Source organism: Camelus bactrianus, chromosome 4 (assembly GCF_048773025.1).
Source record: "Camelus bactrianus isolate YW-2024 breed Bactrian camel chromosome 4, ASM4877302v1, whole genome shotgun sequence".
Lineage (NCBI taxonomy): Eukaryota > Metazoa > Chordata > Mammalia > Artiodactyla > Camelidae > Camelus > Camelus bactrianus.
Window position 1 is genome coordinate 74,380,946 of NC_133542.1, and position 20,676 is coordinate 74,401,621.

The 20,676-nt window shown below is 47.2% G+C and overlaps 1 protein-coding gene across 5 annotated transcripts in view; it reads right to left on the reverse strand.

Moving 5' to 3' along the window:
* DDX31 (DEAD-box helicase 31) overlaps window positions 1–20,676 on the reverse strand; it is a 67,171-nt gene that overhangs the window by 42,403 nt on the left and 4,092 nt on the right. For 3 of the 5 annotated variants that reach the window (XM_074362462.1, XM_074362458.1, XM_074362459.1), the window contains exons 2-14: window positions 19,786–20,042; window positions 19,605–19,680; window positions 18,541–18,584; window positions 17,373–17,443; window positions 16,394–16,458; window positions 11,141–11,185; window positions 9,733–9,774; window positions 8,850–8,914; window positions 7,141–7,260; window positions 6,906–7,012; window positions 5,189–5,415; window positions 4,275–4,451; window positions 856–915 (exon numbers count right to left, since the gene is read on the reverse strand). In XM_074362462.1, the coding sequence (XP_074218563.1) occupies window positions 856–915; window positions 4,275–4,451; window positions 5,189–5,415; window positions 6,906–7,012; window positions 7,141–7,260; window positions 8,850–8,914; window positions 9,733–9,774; window positions 11,141–11,185; window positions 16,394–16,458; window positions 17,373–17,443; window positions 18,541–18,584; window positions 19,605–19,680; window positions 19,786–20,042 (1,356 nt within the window). Of the gene's footprint in view, window positions 1–855; window positions 916–4,274; window positions 4,452–5,188; window positions 5,416–6,903; window positions 7,040–7,140; window positions 7,261–8,849; window positions 8,915–8,934; window positions 9,635–9,732; window positions 9,775–11,140; window positions 11,186–16,393; window positions 16,459–17,372; window positions 17,444–18,540; window positions 18,585–19,604; window positions 19,681–19,785; window positions 20,043–20,676 lie in introns of those variants that run through there. The other 2 variants (XM_074362460.1, XM_074362461.1) reach the window with 2 other exon arrangements.

Sequence of the window (20,676 nt, forward strand, 5' to 3'; positions counted from 1 at the left end):
CTCTCAACTTGGAAAGAAAGCAGTCTGGAGTGACAGTTCCTTAAAGAGTCATCGCAATAAGTGAGGCCCAGACAGGCATTCAAATGGCTCACGTCTTTGTTCCTACCCAGCGCGTGTTCGTGGGATTCCTAAATTTATAGTGCAATTTCATTACCAAATACACAGGGGTTTCTCAAATAACCAGCTGGGGACTGAGTTACTTCTTCCGACATGGCACAAATAGTGAAGGCACTTTAATCTTAGGAGGGAGCAGCAACTCGGGGGAAGTGAGTCCCCAGAGAAGCAGGAACGTTGAAGGTGTGAGTTTTCAATTTCAAAAGAGCACAAGAGGCATGCATGGGAAAGGTCCAAGCAGCGCTGGAGGAGGGAGCTACCCAAGCCCGCGAAGCCTGAGGCCGAGGGAACTAGCCCTGAGAACTGCAGGCCGAACGACAGTTTCAGACAATAGTGAGTAAAGTTTGTCCAAGCCCAGCTATTTTCCTTTAAGAAAAAGCTGAGCGGAGGCAGGTAGCGTGATTCTGCCACGGAAAGGCTTTCTCAGCTCTAATTACTCCCGATAGCTGTAATTTACAAGTTTCTGGTGGACAGAAATCGCCGAGATTCACACGTTTTCAGACCAACAGCTGCCACTATTAGTGAGCAAATCGCCAAGTCTTCTGCACGGCGGCAGCCGGCTCTCCGTGGCAGTCAGGTGACAAACCAGGCGGGTAAAGAGACCAGCCACACCGAGCAACCCCCGGGGTTTCCGCTCCCCGTGGGGCCAGCCACAAGGCACATCGCTGTTGGGAGACAAAAAATGCCCACCACGGTCACACAAATCTTCAACCCTCCCATGGAGCGCAGCACCATACATACCGTGCAGAGAAGGACGCCCGTTTTGGAACGTGAGAATTCTTGAAACACTGCCGTTCTTTCCTACAGAAACAAGGAGAAACAGGGCCTTACAACTCCGAGTCCGATTCCAGCGGGGAGGCTTAGGCGCTCATGACTCTCCCAGTTTCCTACCGCTCCTGTAACTATTTTTAGGCACAGAGAGGCTTTGCCAAGAAAGAGGAAGAATTGGGTTCCACAGGACTAGACCCCTCTGGCTGTGGCAAAGGCGGGGCTCTGAGGGCAGCACGTTTCCGTAAGACAACAGGGCGAGGCCGGGGGTGGGGGACAGGACCCTCCAGAAACAGCCAATATCAAGAGCAGGGAGTGGTGAGGGCCAGAGGTCACAGGTCACTGCACTCAGGGCCCCCAACTCAGAATTTATTCCAATACTTCTCCTACGAGAGGCGTGGAGGCTGAAGAACAGCCAACCTTCCCTCCAGGGTAATTTTTTAAAACCTGATTTTTAAAAATACTTCAAAATGATAAAAACCATATATTTAACTGTACCAAAATTATATTTCAAGTCAAAGGAAGAAAATTTAACATCCTACTGCTCAAAACAAACCACCACTGCTGGCAACACTTTCTATCCCGAGCCCCTTTCTATGCAAAACATAAACAAATATGGGGCTTTAAAAAAATCGGCACCATGGTTCTTGTACTAACATGCTCTTATGATGTGTTGACAGAATGTGAACATCTTTTCACGCTGATAAATATCCCAAAACCACATCTTCTCCTGCGATGACACTGTATTCAGTGGGATAGGTGCCCCATCCCCATGTGACCAACACCCCACTACTGGCAACTCAGCCCGTTTGCATGGCTGATAACCACAAACAACGCTGCGGCGAACGTGTTTGTAGGTGAGTCACTGCGCACACACTTAATATTCCCTTGGGGTCAATAGCTAAAGGCAGACTTGCTGGACCAAAAGGCCCTGGACGTGACCTTGCAGGGGACACACTGGGGCTGCGTTCAAGTCACGGTGTTGTAAGCAGCTGACACTTGGCTGTGTCCATCAGCAACAAAAAAAGGGAAACACAACCAAATTACTACAGGTTTGGAGAAAAAAAGTGAAGTCTCTCGGTTCTGGCACAGCCCCCGGGCCACAGAGGTGGGTCTCACTCTGGCCTTTTGTGTGCACGCATCTGTCCCACAACCGGACCCCAGGATACACCTCACTGAGCACCGTGGACGGGGACAACCAACATGTCCTGAGAGCTTCCGTGCGCCAGGTGCTGGCCTGTGCTTTACACGTCTGAACTGATTCAGCCCTCACGGCAACCCTATGAGCAGGTACTATCACCATCCCATTTCTAGAGGAAGAAACTGAGGCACAGAGAGGCTGAGTAACTTGCCCAGCACATGCACACACTGTGGATAAAGGGCTGAACCCAGGGAGTCAATGGTGGTATCGCAGAGTCAGAATCAGAAAAAAACCTCAGGAAAGTTCACGAAAGCCTGTGACACATCTTAAAGACTGGACGTCAGATACTCAGATTTGGGGTAAGGAAAAAAATCACCAAACCCCTGAGCATTTATCACAACTTCCTAGCACCTTCTTCAAACTCTTAATGCTCTTAAACTTGGCTGGGGTCATGGCAATCATTCAGGGAGACCATGCTGAGGTCCCCGTGGAGCAGTGGCCAGGGTAACAAGCCAGGTAGCTATGACGGGGACTGTTCAAGCTTAGTCCCCTGCGACAAGACCCTTAAACAACATTTAGAAAATGACCTGCAGAGATACTCCCTGCCACCTTCCACCCATCTCAGAGGGAGGCTGTGAAGGCTGAATATTTAACAAACAAGCCAACACAGGTAAAATACTAAGAATAATTATCAAACTATGAAAAAACTACACTTTCCCTGAGAGAGAAATAACAATGATCCTGACACCTGACAGGTACTGGATGCCTGCTCTGTACCAGGCCCTGCACAGAGTACTGGATCTGCGCTGACTCAGTGAATCATCATGGCAACCCCAGAAGTACGCACTACCGTTCTCTTCATTTCCGAGACATGGACACTGAGGCACAGAGAGGTTAAATGCTTCCCTGAGGTCACACAGCCAGTGAATGGCAGAACCGGGACCAGAACACCAGCAGTCTGCCCCCAGAGCACACGGCTATAAACAGTCTACCCGGTTACCGCCATTACAATGTGAGATGCAGCGTCTGAATTAACCTAACTACAGAATCTTTTGTTGACCTTTATTCAAATCCCTGCATCCCTCTGGGTCCACATCCAGCCCCCTCATCACCCTCACATGCACTGTGCAGAGTGAGTCTGAAGGAAACAGACCCAGAGGACTGGTAAAGTAAGGTTACAAAACAAAACTGGCATTCCATGACGGAATCAACTAGCGTGCCAGCCCTGGGGGTCCTGAAGGCAAGAACCAACAGTTTAAAAAACGCACTAAGGCTGGAATATTCAGGAAACTCTGTGTTAAATAAGGAGCTGTGTCCTTGAGAGACCTTGAGCGAGTTCACTTCCCTGAGCCTCCATTCCCTTAGCGATTAAAACAAAAAAGGCAAAAGCAAAAAGAGGGGCTGGACCCGATGGCCTTAAATGTCTCCTTGGCTCTAAGAATGCTCCCGTATTTTTAAGCTGGTTCTAGTCAACTGTGATTCGCATTCCGGCTTTGTTTCGGGCTTTCTAATTTCCTGAGCCGCCTGGTAACCTCTCCTCGAGGACAAGATGGCTCCTGCACCCGAGCCCTGCTGGTCCTCCTCTCACAAGCCCAGGAGTTCATCCAGGCTCCGCCCCGACCCCTAAGTGGACGGCCGGCTTCCCCGCAGCGGAAGGGAAGCTAACGCAGCTAAGTGCCCAAAATAAGGAGAATGTTTTACTCTTCTCCCTGAACGAAAATACCTGCCTGAGCCGAGGCGGCGCCGAGCCCCGGAGCCCCGCTGGTGCCCGGTGCCCTCTCCCGACTGAAAATGTTGAGTGCGGGAGCGCTGCATCTTGTTGACAATGACAGCAGTCACGCTCAGCAGTACCATATGGGATCCACAATTTAGCTCCATTAATGCTCTTAATTTGAAGACATCAAGCCCTAATTACACACTGGGTACTAAAAAGGCAGAGCCCTTCCCTGGTGCCAGCTACTTAGTGGTACTCTGTTGCCTTAACAGCTGGCTGAGGTAGCTTCAGGCCAAGCCGGGCCTGCGAGCTCCTTCAGGTGGAAGGGACCAGCCCCCAGAGCGAAGGAAAACTGGGACGACGGACCCCCCCCCGCCCCCCCGGCCACATCGGCACAGCAGGGTGAGCCGCTGCAGCCAAATCCCTGGCCAGCCCAGCGCAGCCGCAGGGAGGCCAGGGCCAGCCTGGGAGGACGGGCTCACGTCCGACGGGCCCGGGAGGCCCGGCTCCCGCTGGCGGGACGCGTGTGGCGCTCACCTCCTGCTCCATGTCCCCGTGCAGCCGCAGGAATCCGAACTGCGTGGAGGCAGATGGCAGCCGCCCCGGGGCAGGGGCCCCCGAGCCGCCCAGCAGGGTCTGGAGGAAGAGGTTGTAGTGGAACTCCACCAGCTCGCAACTCAAGAAAAAGACAACCATCTTCTGGTCTCTCTCAAACTACAGCGAAAAAGGGGTGAAAACCACCACACATTTTAAGATTAGGTGATGCTAAAATGAACCGCTCTGTAAAAGACACAGGCTGACTGATCCCAATTTGGAAACAGAGGTGACAGATGGCTTTGAATTATTTTTAAAAATAACACTTAGGCTCCATGCTATGAAGGATGCGGGGAAGGACAATGACATGGCTACAACCTCGACCGGGCCTCCCACCCCTGAGAAAACAATGATGCTCCAGTGTGGAGCTGCACCTTAGCTCTGTCCCCTCACTCACCCGGGACCCACAGCACGCAGCACCCCCGTGGGCACTCCGAGCACGCAGGACATCTTGAAGCCTCCCCCTCAAGCTCCTCCACCTACTATTTTCCCAGGTACTAGAAGTCATCACACAAATCTAGTAAATATACAAAAACCATGATTCTTTAAAAAACATGCGCACCGGCCCCCACCTCTGCCTCACGGCATGTTTCTACCACCTGTGACCTTCCCAGTGTCACTCCAAGGAAAGACATTTGAGGCAGATTTTACGCTGAACATAATGGCTTTCATTGACCTGAGTCTTTACCATGATCGGAGAACCACGGGCCGCAAAGACCTCTACGAAGGTCTGGGCTCACAAACACAGGCAAGCTGGGAAACTTCTGCGTGCGTCTCAGCCCACGGCCCTCCAAGCCTGGCAGAAACAAAACCATGATCCTTCCCTGGATCAGGCTGGGCCCAGTCCCCAGACCCACCTTGCATTTCTGCAGGATGAAGGCCGCTAGGGAGACAAGCCTCAGTTTGCTGGGAACCACTGTCACGTGCTGATCGAGACCCGCTGGGATGGCAAAGCTGTCCAGTTCACTGCCAGTCCGTGGGGCAGAAGCTTCAAGAACCGCTCTGCTCTTTGGGTCATAGCTTTCATCCGGGACAGAAATACTGACTGGGTTGTGTAAGCTGATATCGGCTAGCCGCGTGACACCTCGGATAAAAAGCGAAAAAGACCAAATAGCCAACAGGCACATGTGTGGAACTGGCCACGGAGGCGCCCGCCACCCCTCACTCCACATCTGGGCTGATGAAGACACTGCTAACAGGTCTCACCAAATGCCAGCACTGATCAGCCCTACGGCCAGTCTGCTGCGGGCAGACACCGATTTCCTCCCGTGGCCTGACCGCCTACCCACACCGCCACGGTTTCTCAGCTCCGACCCACGGAAGACCAGTGAAACAGACACCACCCGCCAGAAAGGGGTCTAGGGTCAAATGACTTATGAAGGCCCTGAGGAAAAGGTTTCATGGGATTCCTTCACGGGCTTTACAGGTTTACAGACCTTCTCAGGACCTTTACTGTGCTAGAGTGCACACATATCTCCAGGAGGAGGAGGTCATGTGTCGCATTTCCCTAATTTTTTGAGCACAAAATCCCTTTTTCATGGATTCTATCTTAAAATTTCTGTTAGTTAGGACCTAGTAAAAACAATTTTATGCTTACCGGGGGAAACGGGTGGGAAGGGATAAATTTGGGAGTTTGAGATTTGCAAAAGTTAATCACTACATACAAAAGTAGATAAAAAAACAAATTTCTTCTGTACATTATAGTCAGTATCTTGTAACAATCTTTAATGAAAAAGAGTATGAAAACGAATATACGTATGTATATGCACGACTGAGACATAGTGCTGTACACCAGAAACTGACACATTGTAACTGACAATACTTCAATTAAAAAAAAAATTCCTGTTAGTTAGAACACCCTTTGAGGACTGTTGGTGGGTCACGTGAACGGCATCTGGTATGCGTGCACCAGCACACAGCCAGTAAACCGAGTAAACCAGACCCAAGAGCGTGAAAGCTGTATTGTTGTTCAGGCAGTGACTTGCTGTGTGGGGGACCCTGGTGGAGACTGCGGCAATGCCTCCCAGCCTAGGTGTTCCCACCAACTACAAGGAGCTGAGAAATTCCATCTCACGACGGTGGACAGACAGAAATGAGCTCAAAGCAGAGATTTTCCAGGTTCAGTATCTCTTCAGGAGAAAGGCAGGGGGATCACAGTAGCAAATGCGCTGGGACAGAGGTCGTCAGCCTCCAGACAAGAGCCTGGCTCTCAGCGGGGGAACGATGGCGATCACAGCCCCGCGAGGCCGCAAGGCGGGTGGCGGGCGGCGGGCGGCCTCCTCCCTCCCCCTCCACCCAATGTGAGCACCAGCAGGACCCTCCTCACTGGGATGCTCCGCATCTGGGACCTGACTTCCTCCCCTTCCCCACGTGCTGGGGACCGCAGAGACTCAGGATGACTGGGAGAGGGAGGCCGGGCGTGCAGGACACGCGGTTTGAAAAGCAGTCCCCTAGGGATACTCACCCCCTCGCCCTCTCCCCCAAGGCTGAGCATCTTTGCTGCTGACAGACAATGCAGATTGTGCCTGGGCCCTCCCTCTTCGTTAAGAACAAAGAGCACGTCTTTTCACTCACCTTCCGTGAGTGTCGCCGACAGCAAGACGTTCTGTCGTCCCTGGCACTCAGCATTTACAGCGTTGAGTATCACGGTGATATCCTTTTCAAAACCCAAATCCAAGATTCTGTGATTTCAAGGAAGGAATTTCCATCTACGTGAACGAATGTACACTCAGGGGCTACCGAAGCTTCCATGAAGACAGCAGAAAGAGCCCTTTTCTTCCCCCTTTCAGGCTTCCTGGGAGAGGCTCACCTGTCTGCTTCGTCCAGAATCAGCCACCGTATCTGACTGAAATGAATGTTCTTCGTGGATTTTATATGATCCACGAGCCGCCCAGGAGTTGAGATAAGGATATTTATTCCTTTCCGGAGTCTGTTTAAAATTATTTTTCATAAAAGAAAGTAAATCAGATGGAGCCGCAGCAACAGAAAACACAGGGGAAAGGCTAAGGAGACACTCAGGGCGAGCACCCACGCGCCGCAGCCTGGAACCGCGAACACAGCGACAGACTTGCGTTCCAGCTTTCCTCAGAGGTTTCTCTTACAGAACGTAACTGTGAGATCTGAAATCCTATTAAGATCATAAACCCTAACCCTCAAAGGAAACTTTACTATCTAATCCAACACCCTTTATCTGATCTATATATGCTTTCTAGAACCCTCCAGAGAGATGGTCACCCAGCCTGTTCTTGACGGCGTCTGTGCCAGGGAACCTCTCACCTGAGTGACCTACCCCACGCCAGCGCGCCAATGGCCAGAACGTTTTTTCCTCGTACTGAATCCTTGGAACTTCCATACAACGGGCCTACCCTTGCCCATAGACTAGGCAGAATAAATCTAATTCTTATTCCCCAGACAGCCTTTATCCCATTAGTCCCTAGTAATTAAAGCCCACAGTTCTTAGCTGAGTGCATTTTCCAGCTTCCCTTGCAGTTCAGTTTGGGCATGTGCTTATGTTCCAGCAACGAGACAAATGGATAAACGGAACATGCAGATCCCAGAAGTACCTTTGGAAGGAGGAGGTATGATTATCTTTGTTCCAACTGGCAGGAAACTGGATACAATGGCTGGAGCTCCAACAACTATCTAACACTATGAGGAAAGTCTGAAAACGGAAGCCTCCCTTGGTGGCACAGACAGAAGTAGGCCGGGTCCTCACACCGGCGCACACACCACGCCAGCCCTGACAGGCTACCATCAGGCTTCTTAAAAGTGAAAGAAAGAAAAAACTTCCACGTTGTCTGTGCCACTGCTGTTGTTTCATTTACAGCTAAGTCTAATCCTGAGCAACACATGAAGGTTTCCAGTTTAGTATTAGCTCCTCACTTACAGACGCTGCACATGGTTGGGTATAACTACTAAGCATTAAACTACAATAAAATGAAAATGCTTTATAAAGAACGCAGACAATGAGATTTACTTCCTGTAACAATTTCCCTCCTCCTTCTGTAGGTTCTTGTGGGACCTGCGTATTCCGTTTATCCATTTGTCTCCTTGCTGGAACATAAGCACATTGTCCAAACTTAACAACAGAGACTTAAGAATCGATGTATTGGGGTGTAAAATGCAAAGAGGCAAAGCGTTATGTAGGTTTATAATCTTGTCTTTGTAAAATCAAACAACAAAGGCCTAAACTCCCAAGGTACACAAAAGGAGTCAAGGGAACACATTCTAAACAAAAGGGGGTGGGGTCAGGAGGGTAACCAGCACTCTCACTGACCACATCAAAAGGCAGCCCCTGGTTGGTTCACCAGTGTTTTAAAAAACAGCACTGTCCAGCGGTGACCACTCCCCCCGTGACCACTCCCCGCAGGCTCCATCCATCCCACACCCAGGGACTGGGCCGCGTCGCCTGACACGAGGCTCTCTCCAGGAGAAGAAGGGCCAGAGAGTCTTACTGAATAGGAAGGCAGGACCGACGAGATTCAAAACAGAACGAAAAACAAGCCAACTTCCCCCTACCTGGCTTTTTCTGATTTTCTCTTCTCTCCTCCCATTAACACTCCAGGCACAATCCAGGTAAATGGCTACAGAAAGACATCAGACCAAAATCAATGCAAAGTCCTGTTCAATGAAAGCCGAGACTGATTCCCAATTCCTTTTCCTCAAGGGAGTCGGGAGGGAGGACTGGGCTTCTCGTTGCAGGAGGGATTACTGGGCAGACACGACTCCCAGGCCTGGCCAGGCCCACGGCAGCATTATCTGACTGTTAGCAGCCGTAACTTAAGTTGTAGTCATGCAATGAGTTCCCAACACCGAGAGAGAGAGAAATGCGAGCTTTTTAAATGATTCGAGTCGCTTCTCCGCGTCCCCGCAGAGCCTGAACTGAAAACACATTTCGGCAAGTCGAGTGCCTTTCTTTCCCTTTTTGGTTGAGCTAAGACCCAAGGACAACACTTCCTCGTGCCTCCCTGTGATGAAAGAAAGGACAGATCGAGTCTCCGCCTAAGTTGCCGGGTTGGTGGGTTTCGGCTCTGAAGCGCTCTCTCTTCTTTCTTACACAAACCCTACTTGTGGCTTGTTGTTTCAGTGGGTCACCTTAAGGATGTGCCTGTGAACCTCTGTGCATGGCTTGCTGGTGACTGTGATGAACAGATTACGGGACCTGAAGTACCAGGAAACACTGTAATTTAGCCAAACTAGAAACCGGTGATTAATACGGTTCAGATCAATAAAAGCCCACACCCTGTACCTGGGGAGAGCAGAGTCAGCCAGGGAACAGAGGGGGACCGGAATAGTTCCCGGCTCTATAAAAAAAAAAATAAAGAAAAGGCCGTGGCATAGTTCTCTTTCTTCAAAAAGTCAGGGGGAGAAAAGATAAAACTGAACTCATGGCTTGCCTTACCTTAAGCAGTTTCTGGACAGTCTCAAAGCTTTGCAGAGCCAGCTGTAAACATGAAAAAGTTACAGATAAGGAGCAAGATCCCGTCTCCCCTTTTTGTTTATTTTTTCGAATTTAGAGAGTGTAGAGGAATAAGGATCCAATGCTGGACCCCAAATTAGGATTAAAATAAATACATAAATCCTACACACAGACTCTACTTGGAAGTATGACTTGTTCTGAGACTGACTCTGAAACCTGTCAGTTTGGAGAATATGGGTAGAGACATCACATCTATTTCTTGGACGTACACAAAAATAGTGTTTTGTGCTCCCTCTGCTGGCTCAAATTCCCAGAGTACCACAGAGAACAGTCTAAGGGGCACAAAGATGGAAGAAAATGAAGGAGAGTCAACCTGAATTCGGTTCCCTCCGGAAAGAGAAAGAATGTAATATGGGTGAAGGGGTAAACCACGTCGTGGAGCAACAGGCTAGCCCTGAGAACATTACTTTAAAGGTGACGTGACTACAGCCCAAGGACATGCCAGAGCAGAGCCATAGCTTAAAGACAGAGAAGGTCATCTCCCCAGTTTATTAAAGGGAGGGGAAATTAAAAAAAGGAAACAAACAAACAAAAACACCAACAAGCCCACCGGAAACCACCAATAGTAAAAATTAACATTAAGTTATAACCATTAAAAACCATCCCAAAAGCTGCTGCATAATCCCTTTATCCAACGACAGACACAGTTTCCACACGTTTAGTATTCACGAAGCATCCCAGGGAAGCAGCGAGTTTGCTGCTGTAAAAATTTAAATAGCTTTGTGCCCGCTCCTTCACTGGATGGAGCTGAGACAGGGCGCTGCAGGCTGTACCAAAGGCTGAGTGAGACCTCCATCTCCATGGTCAGTTCTCTGCAAGGAAGTGATTAGCATGTGACATGGAAAACAGATACCCTGCCCTGAAATTGCCTCTGTAGGCAAATAAAATAAATCAGATAGAAGAGAGTTCCACCAAGAAAGAAGAAAACTATCCAGAAGCTTAACTTTCAGAAACAAGCACAATTTTGGGTGCAGTAGCTTCTTAAAAAAAAGAAGTTCATTTTTAGGGCTGATTGGTTTTATTTTTTAATTAAGTTGCAATAGGAAAAAAGCAAAGGAAAAAGTGTGATTATTTTAATTCTTTTGAAAAGCACAGAAATTTATAGTGTCATTAGTTTTCGGGTAACAGAGGATACTTTTCCATACTTAAATTGGGGTTTTCAAAGAGTACTCGGGTTTTATTTCCTGACAGGAACCAGAAGGTGGTTCCCAGCAAAGGAAAGGGTGTAGCGATTTGCGCAGTGGAGAGAAAAAAGGTAACACCACTTTCAAACTCAACGATACGGCTGAGAGTGCTTGCTCAGCGCCCATCCTGAAAGCAGACTGCTTACCTCTCTCGTTGGCACTAGTATCAGGGCATAGGGGCCGTCAGCACGCTGTCGACACAAAAGGAAAAAAGTGCCATGAGTTGAATGAATGAAGGTCATGGGAGCCCAGACAGAGAGATTAAGGGTGGTCACTTGTAAAACACCAGAGCAATCTCATTAAAGAGGGGACAAGACCGCCCACTACCCTCATTACCATAGAACACTGACCTAGAAGTTCTGGCCCATGCAATCAGACAAGACAAATAAATATGTATAAATCTAGAAAGTAGGACGTACAGTTGTCATTACTAGCAGATTATATTTTATCCTAGAAAAAAAAAAACTTAAGAAGATCACTTGAAAATCTATTATAAAGAAGACAATTCAGTGAACTAGCTGAATGCAAAATTAATATATAAAAATCAACAGCCTTCCAACACAGAATGTTGGATGGAATCACACTTATACTAGCAAAAAAAAGATAAGAATGAGCTTAAAAATGTACAAAATCCGAAGGATAAAAATTTTAAAATACCTCTGAGGCACATAAAATAAAATTTGAATAAATGGAACGATGTATCTTATTACTGGGTAAGAAGACTCAATATTATAAATAAGCTAATTCTCCCTAAATCAATCCATAAATGTAATGCAGTTCTAACAAAAATGTCATACATATGCATTCTATGTGTATATTAAATAATATATCTAAAAAATGCCACAAGTATGCACATGTATATGCATATAAAAGTAATATACACAACCAGACAATCTGATTCCAAAGTTCATATGGAAAAATAAATGTGCAAGAATAATCAAGGCATTTCTGAACAACATCAGATGTTAAAACTTTAAATCTATAGTAGCATTAAAATTGATACTAGCAAATAGAGGTTACAATAGCAAACACAGTTTAGAAAAAGGGCAATTTGTATCAGTACTGAAAAGATGGATATTTCAAATGTCCTTTTACAAAAAAATTAAGTTAGAAATAAAGTTGGAATTAAGTTGGCATTTTTATAGGTGACATAAAACTCTGAAACTATAAAACACTGAACAATTTTATTATGTAAAAATTTTAAATTTCGGAATGGAAAAGTAATACCTAAACAAAATTGAGTCAAATGACAATGTGGGGAAACAATATGCCACCTAAGGGAAAGGGCCAATTTCTTAGTTTATAAAGAAGATTTAACATTCAATTAAAATAAAAAATAAAAATGACCAACAACTCAAACAGAAAAATGAAGGACATAAACAGCTAATTTATGGAAATAAGAATTCAAAAGATGGCTTTTAAACATATAAAAAGATGCTCAACTTTACTCCTAAGAGAAATTCAAATTAAAACCATGATACAATATTTTCCCATCAGATAAGCCAAAATAAAACAGCTAATAGTGTCGATAAACACACAGGCACACAGGAACTCTTGTACACTGCTGGTGGGAGTGCAAATTGGTATAACTCCTTTAAAGGTCAATTTTGGTATTATAAATAAAAATGCTAATTCCACTTGCAGAAATTTCTCAAAAATATACCCTTATATGTGTGCATAAAGAAATTCTAAAGTATTTTATAGAATGTAGAGTATTTATAACAGCTTTGTTTGTAGCCAAGTGTGGAACACCAGTGAGGGAATGAGTCAGTAATTTATGGTACATACAGGCAGTGGAATACTAGGCAGCCATTAAAAAAAACAAGGCAGGTCAACATGGTGTTAGGAAACCATCCCCAACATATAAGTGAATAAGAGCAAGGCCAGGAAATCATGCATAGCAAGCAACTATTTGTGTATCAAACAAATAAAAACTTCAATTAACTTCAATAGGGGAACTACGCATACTCATGTGTACTTCATATGCAAAGACTATCCCCAGGGGAACAGACAAGAGTCTGGTGACGGGGACCTTCGCATCCTGAACCACTCCGGGAAAGGGGCAGAATGACTCACTTCCACTATGTATTTTTTGGTACTCTTCACATTTTTTAAAACATGCACATTATATCTAAAAATAATAGGAATGACGACAGAAGAAAACAAAGTAATCTGATAAAGGTCCCGAAGTCAACGGGGCATCTTGTACCTCCGAAGTGCTCACAGACACCTAGTGAGTGAATCAAAACTACGCTAGTGTAGAAGCTAAGCGCAGAGTTGGCGGCAAATTAAATTACGAGGATGGTTTTCATGTTTTGCATGGGAAACATTTACCCACAAGGAGAAAAGGATTTGGAATTCAAACGAGAGCCGTCTGTGCTCGGCATCAACTTGGCGAGACTGTGCTGAAGCCCAGGTGAGGAACGGTAAACATGTTAGTACAACCGTCTTGATGCCACAGTGTGACGTTAGGAGATGCTGACATTTCAAAAGGTGTTACTACACAGAGGAGAAGAAAGAACAATCAGTTCCTCACAGGGCAGAAGTGAGTGAGGAAGGATGGATGTGATGTTAAAAAAAAAAATCAGAGCCAAAATAGCTGAAAGAGTGAAAACACAGAAAGGCAGTCAGTCCATTCTCATTCTGTCACGAAAGTAACTGAAGGCTCTGCTGGGCGCCTTGAATTTGCTGCTCCCTCCAGATGTGTTTTTTACAGGTCAAATCCTTTCGCAATGAATTCCAAGGGCCTAGACTGAATATTCCTCGAGATAAGTGAATTAAATTTGGGCTTGGAAAACTGTGTCTACAGAATATTTTTAATCTTTAATAGAATAAGCTGTTATTGATATTAAAAATATTTGAGTAAATAAAAACGAGAAGGCTTGTTAACGGTCTGAATGTAAGCCATTCAAAATGCTGCCCTTCAGACTGGCCTCATGTCTGTGTTGACGACGGCTGAATTTAATGAGCAAGTACTATCACTAGGCGCCTAGTAGCAGCTCCCACCTCCCCACGTTGGACTCGATCCTCGTGGCAACGCTAGGATAACCCGAGTTATTCCCCAAGAGGCACAGACGGATGAAATGATTTGCCCAACATGACACTCAGACCCAGGACTTGAGCAGAGCCACCCACCACACTGTCTACACCTTAGGAACGTAATCGAATCTCTCCTGTCCTCAGTTCGTGGCTCCAGGAATGAGACAGCTGGGCTAGAACCAAAGGACCCATTCCAGCTCAAATATACGCCCAAACTCTGCAACTTTCCCGAAAGGAAAAAACCTCTAAGGGAAGAAGTTCTCCTGGAGTGTGCAAGCGGATGAGATTACCACATTGGTCTAAGAATTCACATTTCTTCTTCTGTAACCTACACCGGGCCCGACGCTAAGCCCCTCGTACGAACCATCTCACTGCAAAGTGCCCAATGGAGGGGAACATCAGGAGACAGAATTCTCACTCACTCGCCTCGGACAGAACCAGTATGAAAAAGATGTAAATGTGTTCATTCTGAAATAATTTCCAACTTACAAAAAATTGCACCAACAGTTCAAAGGACTCCCTTCCACCCTTCTCGCAGGCTTCCTTAGGCGGCACGGAGTCTCAGAATCCCAGGGCAAGGATCGAACAGGGAATTAACTGTTAGCTGACCCGATACGGCCAGTTAATCTATAGACCTTACTCACATTTCATCGCCTGACCTGTTAACATCCCTTTTCCAGATTAAGATCCAGTTCAGGACCACAAGTCGCATTTAGCTGCCATGTCTCCTTCACCTCTTTTAACCTGGGGTAGCGCCTTAGTACTGCTTCATTTTTTGCGACCTTAATAGTTTTGAAGAGCACTGGCCAGTTCTTTTTAGAATGTGCCTTGATTTGGGTTTGTCTGAAGCTTATGATTAAATTCGGGTTATGCATTTTGGGCAAGAAAACCACGGGTGTACCATTGCGTGCTCCACGCACCAATCAGGAGACACGATGTCGACACGTCTCAGGACCGGTGAGCCCACTCTGACCCCTCGGCTACGGTGGTGGCAGCCGGCTTCCCCCGTGAAGTTACCATTCTTCCCGTATCTTATGGAGAGATACTCTAAGACTGTGTAGACACCCTATTTTCATCATGCTTTCATCCTCTCATTTTAGCGGCTCTGGGGATTCTTGCCTGAAACAGTACTGCCGTGGCATCTGCCGGGTGACGACGTCTCACATTTACTCATGGAATTCTACTGAAAGGAAGCCCTTCCCTTGTCTCATCTATTTAATCAATAATTTATATCGATTTGGACCCATGGGGATTTGTTTTAGACTACAGGCCATGATCCAACACTGTCTTTTTTTTTTTAATCGAAGTACAGTCAGTCACAGTGCGTCCATCTCTGGTGCACAGCACAATGCCCCAGTCATGCTGAGACATGCATGTCTTCGTTTTCTTATTTTTTTCCATTAAAGGTAATTACAAGACACTGGACATAGTTTCCTGTGCTGTACAAAAGAAACTTTCTAAAATCTGTTTTTATAAACAGCAACACTCTCATTATTTTGTCACTCAAATAACAGGAAGGCTGGACACACATCTAATTCTGCATGTCCAGACTGAGAAAAAAGTAACCAATCAGCTCTCCTCACCTGTTTGTGAACCTGTTTTGCTCCCTATTTCTGATCTCACTGTTTCCTCTCAAGTGAGAATAACCAGGGCGTGTGTGGGGTTCTGGGTTTTGAGAGGACACCCACGCCTGTGGAACGTGGCAGGCACACGGCCTCCCAGGGAACCCAAGGAATCCAGCTCTGGCCCTTCTGGCCCAGGTGCTAAGTGTGTTTGACAACTAAATTTCTAGGAAATGCTAAATCCGAGGTGGCCCAACTGTCACACTCACCAACTGGGTGCTTATTTTCACACCTACTATTCATGACAAACCACCATCTTAAATACAATGCTCACCGTCCTCAGTCAGAGGAGCTGGGCCTCCAGAGCCAAAGAGGACAGAGGTGGAAACTCAGCTTCACGATCCCCCCACTCAGCCTCAGGAAGTTATCCGACCTTCTCAAGCCTCCATTTGATTTTTCCTTAATCAAGGTTAACAGTAATACCTTACAGCTGGGGGGTCTGGGGCAGTTAAAAGAGTCAAGAAGATAACACAAGGAAAGCGTTCGGCCGGATGTCTGACCCACGGGGAGCATCTTACAAACGTTCCCTGTTAGACCTGCCAGGATGACCATGTGTTTACTCCAGTCCACTCTGGACACAGGCTTCAGATGCAACATGCTTACGTAATAAATTTAAAAGAGGGAAGAAAACAAAGCTAAGCAAAAAGACTCTTTTGGTCCCAATCTTACTGCTTTGGTTCAGTTTGATGGCTTCTTGTGCGCCGTGAACAATAACAGAAAAGCACAGTTTACACTCACCTGTATTTTGGACTCCATTGCTTGAAGGGACTGGACCACAGGGATGCAGTAGGCAAGAGTTTTACCTTTTAAAGAAGCACAAAAGCAGTTAACATCACGGAGCCTGTGGATGTCAGAAAAGCACAGACAGCAGAGGAAGCTGGCGCTGCTCTCCTCAGGCCGCCCTGAAGTCTGGGGACAGGAGGGGCCCACCCACACCCAGTGAAAAGGGAAGTCACCTGTCTGCCACAACCCCTAGTTCTGCTTTGTAAAGTCACTGCTTCTAAGAAACTTGCAGCTTCTGCTCCTTTGACATCGGACAAGGGAGCCGATGATGCACCTTCCAGGTCACACAGAAGTTCAGCTCAGTGACTGTCACCCTGTATCCCCTACCCCTAACCTCTCCAAGGAGCCTCAGCGGTCAGGGAGCATCCTCTGTGGTGCCCACGTGGGGAGGAGCCTGTCTGAACCCCAGAGCTGGCCTCTGAAGACCAAGGAGAAACCAGGGGATGGCAAAAACTTTGGGATCCACCCGCGCGAATGGTGGCCAAGCCGGCGCGGGGGGTGGGGGGGTAGGGAGGCAGAAGGGGGCAGAGAACAGGAGACCTGCCATTAAGGGCACAAGAGGGTCAGAAGAGCAAGTCCAGATTGTTCTGGAACAAACAAAAACAGTGTTTCGTGTTCAAGCCAAAAGACTGGCGTCCACTCAGCGTGTGCTCACCACAGAACTGTTTTAATACCAGAAGAAAATGCTCATTGCCCACTAGAGTGAGGCTGGGCAAAGCCCTGAGGCAGGCTCTGAGGAATGAGAGCGGAACTTGGCTGCCTCCTGATCGCTCCTGATCGCAGCCCCACTGACTGTCCCCTTCCTTTCACGATGTGAATGGATCCAGGGCTTCCCTCCCCGCAACAAAACAAAGCAGCCACCACCCCCCGCCAGACCCCTTACGACACACCCCACGACCACGTGGGGAAGGGCAGAAATTAATTGACGACTGACCTGAGCCCGTCTGGGATCTCACAAGAGCATCTCTGCCTTCCAGCAACACAGGGATACTTTGCTTCTGAACGCTTGTGGGCCCAAAAGAAAGAGCACATGCTTATCCATCGTGTATGGCCCCCCCACGTCTCTAGACAGGGACGGAGGACACATGAAACGCAACTGCTCACATGCTGACTAGCACCTGTCACCTTAAGGTTCCCTGAACAGTCAAGGGGAGGGCTGGGAGACCTTTGACAGCTAGTAGAAAAAAACCTGTTAATTTTTGGGACTTTTGGAGCTGCAAGAGACTGGCTGTTCTCTTAGACTAGTTAAACAGAAGAATGGGACAGGCGTGATGACAGCTGGAGCCACCACAAAAGCCTGTCACATGCCCTCTTGCCTGCCACACCGGGGATGTGGAATGATAAAACATCAGGGAGGGATTCCCAAGCAGAAGGGTGAGAGGAAGCTCGTGAGCCTTGCAGACGGCCAGGAACCGCTGTCCCTTCCCCAGAAAAACAAGCTACGACTGCTGTGAACACACCAAGATGTGTGTTTACGTGTGCGTTCAAAAACAGAAATCAATTCGGTGACAGCACTGAACCCCAAAAATGGCAAGCGGGCTCCTTACTTCATTCCTCAATGTTCTTACCAGTGTTTACTTCTAAGCGAAGGTGACTGCTGTTAAAGGGACAGCAGCAGACAGACTCGTGGAGGGGCCCTTCTCACCCCCATACCCTCACAACTCCATTTCTATTCTCCAGCAGTGATCACAACTAACATTTAAATTTTTTTTTCCAGCATCCCATTACAGTCAACCAAATATTTACTCCTATCTTACAGCTGTATTTAATTTTTACTACTAAGAAGTGACAAGATAAATTCTGTATTTTAGACAAATTACTTTCAAGGAAACACAGACATCCATGGGCTCTTCTGCAGACCATCCTCTGGACCAGAGACCTCTTATAGTCCAGAGCTGACAGTGGAAGTGGATGGAGACCCAGTCTCTCCATCTGACAGGTGGGGAGGCCAAGTGGCTGTCAAGCCCTCGAGGGTCGAGAACCGGGCACTGCTCTCTAACACCAGGGAACAAACGGGCTCTGTCCTCCACAGACAATTCTGCTTTCATCTGGTTACACCCACTGAAGTCCTAAGAGAATCAAGACGGACTGGGAACTCTTACCTGGTCATACTAGACATTTTTAAGACTGAATTTATTGTGGAAATCTAAGAGAAAAGACAAAAAATATTTTTGTTTATCGATTTTTTTTCAGTACAAATCAACTTAACACAATTAAGGATGTAGAAAGGGAGAAAATACTGGGGAAAAAGTGATGACCATGATCAAGTCAAGTCCTCCCACCCAATGGTTCTCACCTGGAGGCGGTTCTGTACACCACCCCACCACGCCCCAACATGGGGCAATGTCTGGGGAAACTTTCAGCTGTTACAACTTGGGGAGAGGATGCCCTGGCATCAAGTGAGCAGAGGCAGAGGATGCTGCTAAACATCCTACAATGTGCAGGGCAGTCCCCGTGACACAGTCATCCATCCAAAATACGCGGGGAACCACGCCTGAGAAAGCCTGCTCCAACCTGCCGCTGAGAAAGCAAGCATGTGTAACCCACCCGACGGAGCAGGTAAGCCGTGCGTGATCACGCGAGCCAAGGAAATCCAGACTCCCTGCAAGTCAAATGTATTTTCTCTCCTTACTCATAAATAAGGCTGGAAAGCTCATTCATATTTTTTTTTAAAAAAGTGTTCCTTTGCCTGTAGAAAATGCATGTTTTAAAAAAAGCCCCTTCTTCCTTCAAGTCTTCATAACTAGACTTCCCTTAACAGCAAGATGCCAGTTCAGGTCCCCCTCCTAGGGTTCCTGTGACATCTGCCACCCAGAATAGCCCCAATAGCACATCTGTCCAGTCATTAGGAGGTGGTCTTCAAGCCCAATAATTGGAGTCCCAGTCCTAAGTGAATCAGGTAAGCAAAGTCTTTAGAGTTCTTAAAAAAAAAAGGTGGGGGTGGACGGGGTGGGGGTGGGGGCACGGGGCATAAAGACAGTGAACAGAATCCTAAGCTCACTTGAATCGTCCTGGAACAGCACCTTATCAACCTGAAATCATTCAGGTAACTTGGAGCAGAAATAACCACTCTTTGATTTTTCTTCCTAGAACTGCCATTTCAGACATTCGGAATGAATAAACACATCCCCAAACCCGACCACATAAAACACTGAGAGATACTTACTAAATGTGGGTGGAGGTCCAGTTCGTGAAAGGCATCTGAAGTGAACACTTTTTCTTGCACCTGCTTTACCACAGGTCTGCAAATGATGAACAAGACTCAGGCATCAGTTCCAAGAAGCAAGAAAAAGGCAGAATACACTTAACTCCTTTCATTTCTGAAGTGCGTCTGCACCTGGACATACCTGTGGAGTTCCGGGATTTCAGGGTTGTTTTTAAACAGGGATGAAGTCTTAATGCCCGGTTTCCGCTCTTGGTTTCTATTACTCCCACCAGCCGAAGACTTCTTTGGAGAAAACGTTTTCAGTGCCTTTCCCTGAAAAGTCCCTTGAGTCTCTTTAGCGGCAGTTTTCTTGGCTGGGAGACAGGATGCTTTGCTCCTCCGTTTCGCTGGGGGAGCCTCGCTGGACTCGTGGTATCTTCTTTTGGTGGCCTCTGCTTGCTGCAACGATCCCAAAAGGAAAGAGCAACAGAGGTGCATCAGTCCATGAACGCAGACCTCAGAGTGAAGCCTGACTGCCCACAGAATTGCATCCCTCCCCGCAGAGATCATTACGCCCCATATGTCAAGCAACAGTTTAGGGTCTGCAATCAGATTCTTTGACTCAGTTCCCACAAAAGCTCAGCTGATCCATCTACTAGTCTCCTCCAATCATCTTCGCGTTTAACTCCACCGAGATGAAGGTGAGGATCAAGAAAAGAGAAACATTTTTCAGGCTGAATGTTAACAAATAGAGTCTATTTTAAAGGACGCGAGGACCCACCTTGTGAAGCATGCAGGCTAAGTCAGTCCAAGTCCCTAGGAATCCACTTATGCAAGGAGAGCGGGGAAGGGGGAAATGAATCGTTTCTCTCTACACAAAGCCCGTCGGGGACTACATGTGGGACGCCGCATCCCAGCCCACGCGCAGCGGAACCTTCATCACTGCTCTGCCCCAGAGTGCTTGGATCGCTGTCATTCTCTGCCCTCAAGCTGCTCCCCCAGATTCAGATGGCTTGGAGACGATTCTTCCTCCCAGTCTCCATTCCAAATGAGAATTCTGCTCCATCCATCACCTCTCTCACAATTACTTCCA